The following is an 11,745-nucleotide window of genomic DNA, read 5'->3' on the forward strand; positions in this document are numbered from 1 at the left end:
TTTTACCTGTCTCCACCCTACAAGGCAATACAAGACAATCTGGTTGTATGAGGCAATTTCAGGCAATATTGCAAACCGATAAACAGGACTACTTTATAGCAGTATTTCATTTTAATATGTTTTTTTTTTTTTTTTTTTTTTTTTGCATCAATGTGAGGAAATACCATAAATTTCCTGGATTGGCCAATATCAGACATGCTCATATGGCTATTATGCTATCTATGTTTATCCCAATATAGTACATAGAAGACTGTGCATATGTTCACTCATTCATTCTTTTCTGGGATCCAGTGCATCATATCTAGGGCCAACTACTCTATCTCTACTCTGTTTTACTCTATCGTTATTTTTTATTTAATTTTTATTTATATATTTTTTTATTCTTATTATCTTCGTTTGTGTTTGTGCTCTTACCTGTACCTCTCCTGTGTTTCATTCTCATTGCTGTTGCTTCTATGACACCTGCATATTTCCCTCCAGAGATTAATAAAGGTTTATCTTTTCTTAATATAAATATATATGTTGATATCGCAATATAAAAAGATCATAAAGGTGTCCAGTTAACATTGAGGGTGCATGATGCAGCCATACTGTCCTCCCATGACCGTCTGTGCCAGAAAAAGAAATGGCAATATATTCTTAAATATCCTATAAACTATGCATTTCTACAAAACAATATCTTTCAGGTGAAATAAAAGTGTTCCAAACTGTTAATGAGTGTTACGGGCACTGAAATAGTTTTTGTTATGCATCAGATTCACATAACCTAAACAAGAGAAACTGTGAGCTAATTAAGTTGTTTATCTTTGGGAACCAGTCATTTTCATCTAAGTGTGACCTCATTCAAGTGTCTTCGGGTGTTTTCACACTTGGTTCCCTTCAGCCCTCCAAACGACCTCAGAGCGATGAGTCATGAGGAAGTACAAAACATTTTAAACCAAGCGTGGTAAACACTACACATACAGTTTCACACATTGAAGGAAAAGCAGAGCTAGACATCACGGCTAAAGCTGCACGCTAACTCTGTCACGGACAGGAAATGTTATCGTATTGCGGTAACGTGCGGTCAAGCCGGCCGTCGCTCTCATCTCCCTGGTCAAATGGGCCGACGTTACAACTGTAGAGCACCCATATACTGACATTTATGTTAAATGCATTCAAACGGCCCTGATGGAGCTGACCATGGATGTATATAGAGAACAGAGCTGACAGGAAAGCTAGAGACGGACTTGGAGAAGTTAGAGGAAGTATACACGTGTGACTACGTCCGGTTTTCAAAAAAAGTGTTAACCATCAGTGCAGCCAAACACATCAGGAGTGATAGAGATCATTATTCACTGATCCCACGGGTCTAAGCTTCATACTGATTTTTAGTACATAAACTGAGATTATACATTATGTGTAATAAACATTTTAGTGGAACTGCTCTAATTGACAGCTGTCTCAGTCACAGTGTTATAAAAATGAACGTCGCAAAAGAAGGACAAGCAGAGGTTTTATTGTGAGCTGATGGGGACTTGATGCTGTGACAGATTTAAATGTGAGGCCAAAAACCACTGTTCAAAGAAATGACTGACAGCACATAAAAACTGTAAATTTAGATAGTCCTGAGTAACAAACTAATATCTAACTCTAGAGGGCTAAAACACAATGGCAAATGGCAAAGCGAACCTGGAGCCCTTTGTGTTCACAATGCAGATTAAACGAACCGCAACGCGGACTTGAATCGAACCAAACTCAGATCGACTCCCGAGGAGGTCTGAGTTCGGTTCGATTCAGAGAGGTCTGAGTCCTTTTGGAATGTTCACATATGCGCAAAAAATGCTGACTCATTGCTCTGAGTTCGTTTGGAGGGCTGAAAGGAACCAATTGTGAAAACACCCTCAGTCAGTCTATATAGGTCATGGGTCAACAACCTGAGGCTCTGGAGCCACATGTGGCTCTTCAGCTCCTCTCCAGTGGCTCCCTGTGGATTTATAAAAATAGTGGAAATGAATAACGGTTCTTTGTTTACATTTTCAATTTTATTTATATTTGTTGTAAATCTATGGTACGACGGAGTATTAGGGCCACATTGAGGAAAAAAAATTAATCTGAGATTTAGAGAATAATGTCATAATATTACAAGAATGACGTCATAGATTTACCAGAAAGAAAGTGATAGTATTATGAGAATAAAATAGTAATTTTATGTGTTATTTTCTTTTTTTCTCGTAAACTTCTGACTTTTTTCTTGTAATTTTACGATTTTTTTTCAAGTAAAGTTATGACTTTTTTCACGGAAAGTTAGGACTTTATTCTCAAAATAATTTTTTTCTATCAATGTGGGCCTAATACTCCGTCGTACATTTGCACTTGGGCCCTCACTGCATTAGACTTATATACTATATACTTAGACTATAAACTGTGTTACCTTCATCACAATGCTCAAATGTTTTGCGGCTCCAGACAGATTTTTTTTTTTTATTTACCTAAAATGGCTCTTTTGATAGTAAAGGTTGCTGACCCCTGATATAGGCAATGACTACATCTTTGAGGTTCAGTTGGCGAAATACAACCAGTCATTTGTTGATGAAATGAAATTAACTTGTTAAAAATAGGCTTTGGGTGTCCTTTGATTGGATTTCACACCTATGGTGAAACAACAAACTAAAAAGACTGGCATATTTAAATTAAGTGAAAAAGTGTCCCTCTGACGGCATCACCCATGCAGGGTGTTGATGGAAGCACACATCTTGAGAGCTAACACTCAGCTTGATACAGTTATGATGGAGATGAGATGATTCCTCTTGCAGAAGCAGCAGATTTTATTTCTTGTGACAGAAAACTCTACAGCCCAGAGAGGAAATGGTAAAATCTAGGTTATGTTTTATTTTTTGTCCAATATCTCACAAACAAATTTGATAGAGAGAATATGACTCTATTTGTGTCTAGGCTACTTTTTCCCCACTGGCTGGCTACTCTAGATCCTTGTGGAAAGCCCTGTTCATCACAGTGGAGTATATAATTTTTCAACTCCACTTGTTGAAGGGATTTATCATGTTTCCTCTCTTAAACCTTCCTTAATTGCTTCTTACTCATTACACTGCTTTAGTGTTTTCAGGGAGTAGCACTGTTGGTATATATACAGTATACGGGAGTGTGAAGATGGGTGGTGTGTGTGGGGCGGTCTGGACCAAAGTGCCAGGCTGATTTTTTTATCCCAGTCCAGCCCTGCTCCACACCGCAGGGCTTTCTGCCAGAAAGGGTTTATTTTAACCACGATCTTTTCCTGAACCTAACCAAGTAGGGTTGTTGCCCAAACATTAGGAGATTTCTGGAGGCAAACTTCTCCCATGTGCTGAGCAAGCAGGTCGAGGCCACGCCCAGGACGCTCTACGTCGGAGACGGGTTTATTCAAACGTTTGACAGGAAACATCACTGATGTACAAATTATTTAAGACCAATTGTCTCTAGACAAAATCACCAGGAGGGTAACATGAGCACAGTGTTCAGATCAGTAAAGCTCCTTTTTTCTTCAATGTATTGCATCTTGTGCAGGCCTTTTCTTTCAGCCTGGTTAATTATGACAAACAGAAACACAAATCAGACTATCAAAAAAAAACACACACACTTGAGAAATAACTCCTATACAAGGGAAAACGGCTGCTCTAGTTTTCACATCCTTACCAAACCATGCCAATGTTTAGAAAGGTGACGAGCTTCTTTCTCCTCTGCTTGTGAAATAAAAGCACTTTAAATGGTAATGACAAAAACAAATTTCATTGGTAAAACTTCTAAAAGCATGAATTTTTTTTTTCCTTTTCATCAAATCTAGCAGTTCACGTCCTGAGAACTTCCTAGTATAAGGCAAAGTGGCTATTTGCCATGGAATAACCTCAGAAACTCTTGGCCTCTCTGCTTGGAGAGGAGCTGAGATGAAGTGCTGCTTAAATACAGGTGCCCTGATATGACCTACAGTACACTCAAGCACTCCAAAGTACCAAAAACCAAGATTTATATATTGGCATTTTGGTCAGTTAGGTTTATTCTAGAGCACAGTCTGGAAAACACATCTTGCAGATCGAAGTTAGTAAATTGGCATCCTCTACTCCATTTTTGTAACAAGAAAAATAAAACAAAACCTTTATTATATAATTGTGCTGGTATGAGGATTTGGTATTGCAGCCCATTATGAATATCTTAACTAATATTGGGCCAATACCTGAAACATAACAATATACAACTAACATACTGTATGCAGTGTGCACACGGGGAAAATAGTGTTTGTAACGATCATACTTTCCGGAGCATTGAGCTGAACGAATTAAAAAGGCAAGAACAAATACTGCACATGGTGGGAGAGAAACACAGTATCTGTGAGGGAATAGAAGGGGCTAATGGTCAAACTATTAAGATTGCCGCTAGAATGGAAGTGAGAGGCTCGAGGCAAAAAGAAGGATGCAAGTCGGTAGTTGAGGGCTTGAGGTTATGAGAAGGGAGCGCGGTCAGCGAAGGTCGCTCTCGTCGTCCTGTATGGTTTTCTTGATGCGGAGCAGCATGGTGGTGAGCCACTGGTCCAACCGGGAGATGGTGTCGAACTCCTTCACCTGACAAATGAGCAGGAAATATTACCAAAACTACCCACAGCCAAAATTTTTATTACCCAATATAATATATATCCATATCTATCCATCGATCTCTCTATCTATATCTGGATAGACCTATATATATTATTTTTTATTATATATTATATTTATGATATATAATATAATATTATGTTATACTGTTGTACTATATATTACTAATTATACTGCTGTACTATATATATGTTATACTATCTATCTATGTATATACATATAGATATATAGATATCCATCCATCCATTCATTCATTATCTGTAACTGCTTATCCTATTCAATGTCGCGGGGGGGCTGGAGCCGATGATATATGGGTATATCTATATATATTATTTTTTATATTTCTTATAATATATTATACTATACCATATTATATCTAATATTATATTATACTTCTGTACTATACTACCGGTATATTATATAATATATATATATATAAAATAATATATATATATATATATATAAAATAATATATATATATATATATATATATACATATATATATATATATATGTATATATATATATATAAATAATAATATAATATATATATATATAATATATATTATACTATACTATATTTAATATTACATTATACTGCTGCACTATAAATGAATAAATAAATAAATACATATTGTAAATAATAAACACTTACTGTATAAGGTCCTACCCCTTTTTTATAACTTAAATAATGAACTTAATGTTTATCAAATATAGATATAAACAATTATTACAATTATTAACATATTGTTAAGATATTCTTAACACTAGTTGTATATACCTCTTATTATTTTTTCCCCTCTAGGGATGAATAAAGGCTTATCTTAAATTAAAATAGCACAAAACAATATTTGGACATTCTGGTTTTTCTACATAACACAGCCACGCGCCTGCTTGTTGACTTCAACAGCTTGCGTCGAGAAATAGAGATTTAATCTCTCAGGTACGAGAAAAACACATTCTGATTCTCACATTTTACCGGTATCCCCGACACTTCACTCGCAGGTTATCAGTTTGTAATCACGCTGCTGTAGAAACTCGTTTATTCTGCTGAAAGAAAAGTGTCCACTCACCGAGTCAGTGTAGGCTTCCACGTTCTGTTCTTCACAGGCATCTAGAAGTTTCTGGTTAGACAAAAACAATAATGGTGTGCATCAGAGAGGCTCCCTATAGACAGAAATAAACCCTGGGGCTAAAAAAACAACTGAGATGCTTCTACAGCTTTTAAAAAACAGCATGGCTTTCTTAATCCAATAACTGTTGGTAACAGACTTTATCTGTACTAAACTGACTGGTGCTTTTGTTGTACGTTGCTGGGGGGCGAAATGTTTTTCAGGAACATTTTTGCATGAGGCTGACTACAATCAAACTTTTGTTTTCGATACTAGGACGTGAAAGTTAGCAAGTCATCCAACTAGTTCTGATTGAAAACAACAGAAACTGGAGCAGAAGGAAACAGAACGCAACGGTTGCCAGTTGAGTTAAACTGCTCTCCATCCGCCTCACCTCTCTGTATCTAGAGGATTATTCAATGTTTTTGTTTGTTTGTGGATTTTAAAGCCAAAATAACCCCAAAAGCCTACCTTCAACAGCTTGCATTCTCGAGAGTCTGAAAAAGCCGGAAACATCTCTTCGTACTTCTGCATAGCAAGCTGGGTAAGAAGAGAGGATGAATATTAGGACGGCGGCTCGTGTTACACTCACTGTACATGGACACAAGTTCAAGTGATGCGGTCTTACTTTTGCATTCAGCATGTCTACGCAGAAGTGACAGAGCGCTGCCTTGAAGAAGTGATCCTTGGCACTGTATTTCAGCAGAGTACTGTCCATTGCGTGGGTTCCAACCTAAAATCACAAACAATTTGTGTTTGTTTTGTTCTGACAAGCGACTGAATGTCGACATAAAGGCTGCAGGTGAACTTCATCTCACCTGTTCATAAATCTCAATCGCTTTTTGGTACTTCTCCAGCTGAGCTGCGTAGGTTGCTACTTTCAGAAGGCACTTGTTTGCTGAACTGAAAAGGAAAATGTATTCACAGAATTCAAGGGTCAAAGACCACCGAGTTAATACACTTTGCCGTCATAAAAACAAAGATGCAAAATTAAAGGAAATTGCATTAATTAGAAAAAAAGCCTCTAAAACCTCACACCCTTAACGCGGCAGTAGGCAAGATTGGAGCAAATATGATTTAAAAAAAAGTTATTTTTATAAAATGGTCACTATATCCTGACAGTAGTGCATGAGACCGGTAATCTGTGTCCTCCGGTGCTCCTAATGGCATCTGCAAGATTTCACACACAGGAGGAAAACAACCAATCAGAGCCGAGCTGGAGCCTTGCCGTCTCTGAGCAGCTGTCAATCACTTGCGAACTCCGATCAAACGGTCAAACTAGGCAGAGCTGATCAAATATGAATCAATATTCTGTTACTGTAATGCCTATTTCTCACATAAAATGTTTTCAGGAACATCTTGTAGTGTACAGTTTAGCTGTAAAACAAGAAAGTTTTAAAAAAGCCTGAAAACCGAGCCATGAGGAGGTGTAGATCTAGGTATCTTTCAGAACACACAGTGATGCCGAAAATATTCTGCCTACCCCCCCCCCCCGCCCGGCATTTAAAGCAGACAAGAGACAATAGTGCTCATTTAATACACTCACCTGGTGGATTCTTCACCTTTGTAATAATCAGCTGCCTGTTCATAATGAGCAATGGCCTGGAATGGAAATTGGACTTAATTGAACCTCCCCCAAGAGATTATATGACAGTTTAAAACAGCAGACATTACTAGCTGTTAAATTACAAGCAAGAATATGCCCTGGAATTAATACATAATATAATAAACACGAAACACAGATATCGCACCTGGTCGATGTCCACCATCTCTGTCTCATATATTTCAGCAATGCTGATGTGATGTTTGGCTGCGATGGTGAAGCGCCCCTAAAACAAAACAAACAAACAAACAAAAAAGAGATCAACAGGGGAAATGACATGTTATATTACATTTCAAATGTAATAATTTAAAGAAACTGAGAAGAGTTCCCTGTTCGTACACTCACCATGTCGGTGTATATCTCAATAGCAAGGTTGAAGCAGTTTATGGCCTCTGTTGAGAAATATATTATTATTATTACAATTATAATATCTAGACACATCAACAAAAAAGCAAAGTAAGAATAAGATCAACAAAAGTAGAAGCAAACAGTGGTGAGAAGTGCAAGTTTCAAGGTAACAATGTTCCTGTGTCTAAAACATGGTGACCACTGGGTTTGATGTCATTATTTGATTTTCTCTGGTGCAACATATTCATTTGTTCACATTCCCATTTTCTAGCTACACGGTGGGATAATAATGCTGTGTTGCGTTTGCGTTCACGTATTTACGCTCTGCAGGTATCCTGTATCTCTACGCTTGTAGGAAAGTTGCATTTGCAGTTCTGTGTGGCAGTTTAACATGCTAATTTGAATGCAGTCTGTCATTTTTTTTAGATTACGGTTCCTAGTGATGTAATGAAGTCATGAATCAAATTTATTTTTTATTATCTTCATTTTCATTTCATTTTGTGTTGATTCCGGCGATCCCTACGGACAAAAGCGGTATTGTTTCCGATCACCAAAGTCCCTTTAGAAAACCACATTTTTTACTGCAGCAGGGTCTGACAGTCTTCCCCGCTCAGTCCTGGTTCTGGTTCTCCCGTGCCTCCCTTCCCTCCTGCGGGCCCAGCAATACGGCCTGGGCCTCCAGCAGTGTGATGTTGGCCCCAGCGGGGACCGGCGGCGCAGCGAGGCGGTGCTCTGCTCCTGGCCGCTGAAGTGAGTTGAACGAGTTTCTAGTGAACCTGCATGATTTTGTCTGTTTACAACGTTAATACAACAGTCTTCTCTCCCACGCGAAGGGCATCTGATCCTTTCCCAGTTGTTTTCCCCTTGTTGCTCCGATTACAACGAGAATGTGACGTCATATTTACACAAAACGGATCCTTTCCAGCCCTAACCGTGAAGAGGACCCGCTCCCTATGTAGATATAAACGGCTCATTCTAAGGTAACAAAAACACAATTCTTATTTTCAAGTGATTATACACTAAAGAAAACACGTATTAATATTATATTACATTACATTTCTGCCAATAGATCCCCTAAATGCTACACACTGTTCCTTTAAAAGGTCATCGTCTGGAAGATCTTAATGACATCAGATGACACTGTCTTTATGTACATGGTCCACTGGAAGTCGTACAGCAGCTTGTAAAACGGGGATTACAAGTGAGCTTCAGCGGTCATTATACTCCCGGGGGGTGGTGATCGGTAATGATTACCTAGTGGATCTGCTTTTTTGAAGGCGTTTCCAGCATCTATGAAGTTGCTCGCTGCATCGTGTTTGCTCTGCATCTGGAGGTGCAGGCGAGCAGCTTGGGAAAACGCGTTTCCTGCACCTGAAAAGAAAAATATTGCATGTTAGAGGATTGAAAGTCTGTATAGATCTAAACAAGGAAAAGGGCAATCATTACATTTGTTTTTTCGACCTGTAATAATCATTCTTACCACACCAATTTTTGGCCATTTTGTACATGTTGGCTGCCCTCACATACAGGTCACAGGCCTCTTCCATCTTGGAGGAACTCCTGTGTGACAGCACACATGCTTAGTTAAACAAGACTCATACAGACTTTTGCTGGGTGATATTGACAAAATATCAAGTGCCATAAGATAAGATAAGATAAGATAAGATTAGATAAGATTAGATAAGATAAGATTAGATAAGATATTCCTTTTATTAGTCCTGCTGTGGGGGGATTTGCAGTGTACGGCAGCAAAGGGGATAGTGCAAAAAAACAAGATGCATCAGCTAACACAGTAAAAAAGAGCTAAACAAAGTGTAACGAAATATGAACCATTTAAATAGAAGGAAGTATAAAAACAGGAACAGTATATACAGTATTAACAATAAACAGACTATTAACAAAATTGCACAAGTGGAAAATGATATTGCACAGTGAGAATTACACCTGAGTAGTACTGATAGACAGTTGGTGTACAGTAAAGTGCAGTTCTTGTCAGTGTTTTGGTGTGTATGTGGACTACTGGGAGCAGTGCTGGTGGTATAATAGTTCAATATTGATAATGTAAAGATATTTTGAGGCTAAAGATATTCACTCGGCTTAAAACAGTCAAAAGAAGTTCAGAAAGGATTTTATAAATTATATATAATTTAAAGTTATATAATGTAACTCCCAACTGTGCCCTCTGTTACACTCTGTTATTGTAAACAGATGTGATGGACGTGTGATCTGCACCCACAGCCTGACCTTTAACCATGTCCCCAGTAGATGGCGCTACAGCAGCAACACTCACAGTTAACAATAAGTGTCCTTTTGTAAACCAATAATGTTGATAAGGTTACAACCTCATCAGCAGCTGACATGATAAAGACATTGCAGCTCTTGTGATGGTGTAACTGAGCCTGGATCACTGCTGCAGACAGACAGTCATGTTAGTTAGTCATTCAGAGTTCAGCAGTGATCTGAAGGGAGATAACACTAACGGTACATATAGTTAGCTAAACTGACATTATATAGAGCACAACAACTCAACAGCAGAGATATAAAGCAGCCCAGTGTGGCTCAGCTGTTGTTGTCCTGCCTGGTCAGCTAAACATCTTCCGCTCAGTTGGCCTGTAGCTGTGTGACAGATGTAGCTTAGCTAACAGCAGCAGACTGACAGCAGCTAGCTGAATCACTCACCCAAAGATCGCTCCTAAAAACGACGACGACGACTTCATCTTCTTCTCTGCCTCGGCCACTAGAGCCGTGGCTTCCTTATCTTTCCCGCTATTGTCCATTTTATCGTGTCTCTGCTCTGCTGTTGAGGAAGAACGAGGAGTTGCGAAAGTCAACAAACTAGCTGATCTGTGCTAACAGCTAACAGCTCGGTCTGGTCTGCTCTGCCTTGTTGTCACGTCACTAGTGAGGTGTCGGTTACGAACGAGTCAGCTCTTTAAGCCGGCTCTTTTAAGTGACCGATAAGAGTCGGCTCCCGTTTTTTTCTTTTTTTCTTTCTTTACTTAATTCAAGGCAGAATGATAAGATAATCTTCTCCGCGCTGTGGGCACTCCATGCACTGACTGTGACTGAATGTTGTGTTAATGACGTCTGTGCAACCAATCAGTTGATGACTAGACAAGGATCATACCATCACGCAGGGAGGGGTGGAGGGGCGGGGTAGCACGGTGCGCTTACGGTCTACAGGTACAAAGCAGGAGGGAGAGGAGGAGAGAAAGAGAGAGAGGAGTGCGGTGCGTGAATAGCAGACAAGATGAGTGACAGTCAGAAACGAAGCAGCATGTAAAATCATGGTATTCTGGAAATTATAAGGTTTAGTATAATTATATTGAATAATTTAAGTGATATATGTGCACACATACTAATCATAGGTCAAACAGCGCTAAATTTGGCTGAATTATAAAAGGCAGAAGTGGTAAAATGAAGAGCTGTTTAAGAGCCGAAAGAGACGGCTCTTCTTGGTGAGCTGAACCAAATGATCTGGCTCACAAAAAAGAGCCTGAATTCCCATCACTACACATCACCTGCCGCAAAGTAACCATCAACCCACGTCATGTGACATCGGAGCTGCTGCGTTCAGGTGCTCTTCGTAACCTCCAGTCTTCCTTTCCACCACTGATTAACAGAAACAATAAGAGCATTTTTTTTTCAATACTTTATTTAGAAAGTTCAATACAGTAGTTACATAAACATGTTCAGATTTTCAATTCACAAAAAAATCAGTAAATATATGTCACAGTATAAAAGATAATATAAAAAAAAAAAAATTATACAACAAATAAAATGTGTCAATCTTTGTTTGTGTGATATCTTATTCAAAATGTGTGCACGTGTTTTGTTGTTGGTGGGATTGGTGTTTAATTCACTAACTAACGGTGATATGACAGCCAAAATGTATCCACACTATGGTTTGAATTACAATTATAAACACTTATCATTCTGTACTGTCAAGCTTCTCAGTTATATAATTTGTATCTCTGGCTATATTTCTGACAGCACATGAAGGCATCTTATGATAAATGTATGGCTCATACAAAATTACAGTGGTGGGAAAAGTATACAGATCT

General features: G+C 38.5%; 1 protein-coding gene across 1 annotated transcript; it reads right to left on the reverse strand.

The window, feature by feature from the left end:
* Positions 1–3,374: 3,374 nt before the first annotated feature.
* On the reverse strand, positions 3,375–10,590 carry napab (N-ethylmaleimide-sensitive factor attachment protein, alpha b). The gene is made up of 11 exons (XM_074640215.1): positions 10,361–10,590; positions 9,162–9,241; positions 8,936–9,052; positions 7,679–7,725; positions 7,482–7,559; positions 7,277–7,332; positions 6,549–6,633; positions 6,359–6,463; positions 6,202–6,270; positions 5,692–5,742; positions 3,375–4,589 (listed from the first exon to the last, which is right to left on the reverse strand). The coding sequence occupies exons 1-11, from the start codon at positions 10,456–10,458 to the stop codon at positions 4,488–4,490; spliced, it is 888 nt and encodes a 295-aa protein (XP_074496316.1). The 5' UTR covers positions 10,459–10,590; the 3' UTR covers positions 3,375–4,487.
* Positions 10,591–11,745: the final 1,155 nt, after the last annotated feature.

This window comes from Sebastes fasciatus, chromosome 7 (assembly GCF_043250625.1).
Source record: "Sebastes fasciatus isolate fSebFas1 chromosome 7, fSebFas1.pri, whole genome shotgun sequence".
Taxonomy (NCBI): Eukaryota; Metazoa; Chordata; class Actinopteri; order Perciformes; family Sebastidae; genus Sebastes; species Sebastes fasciatus.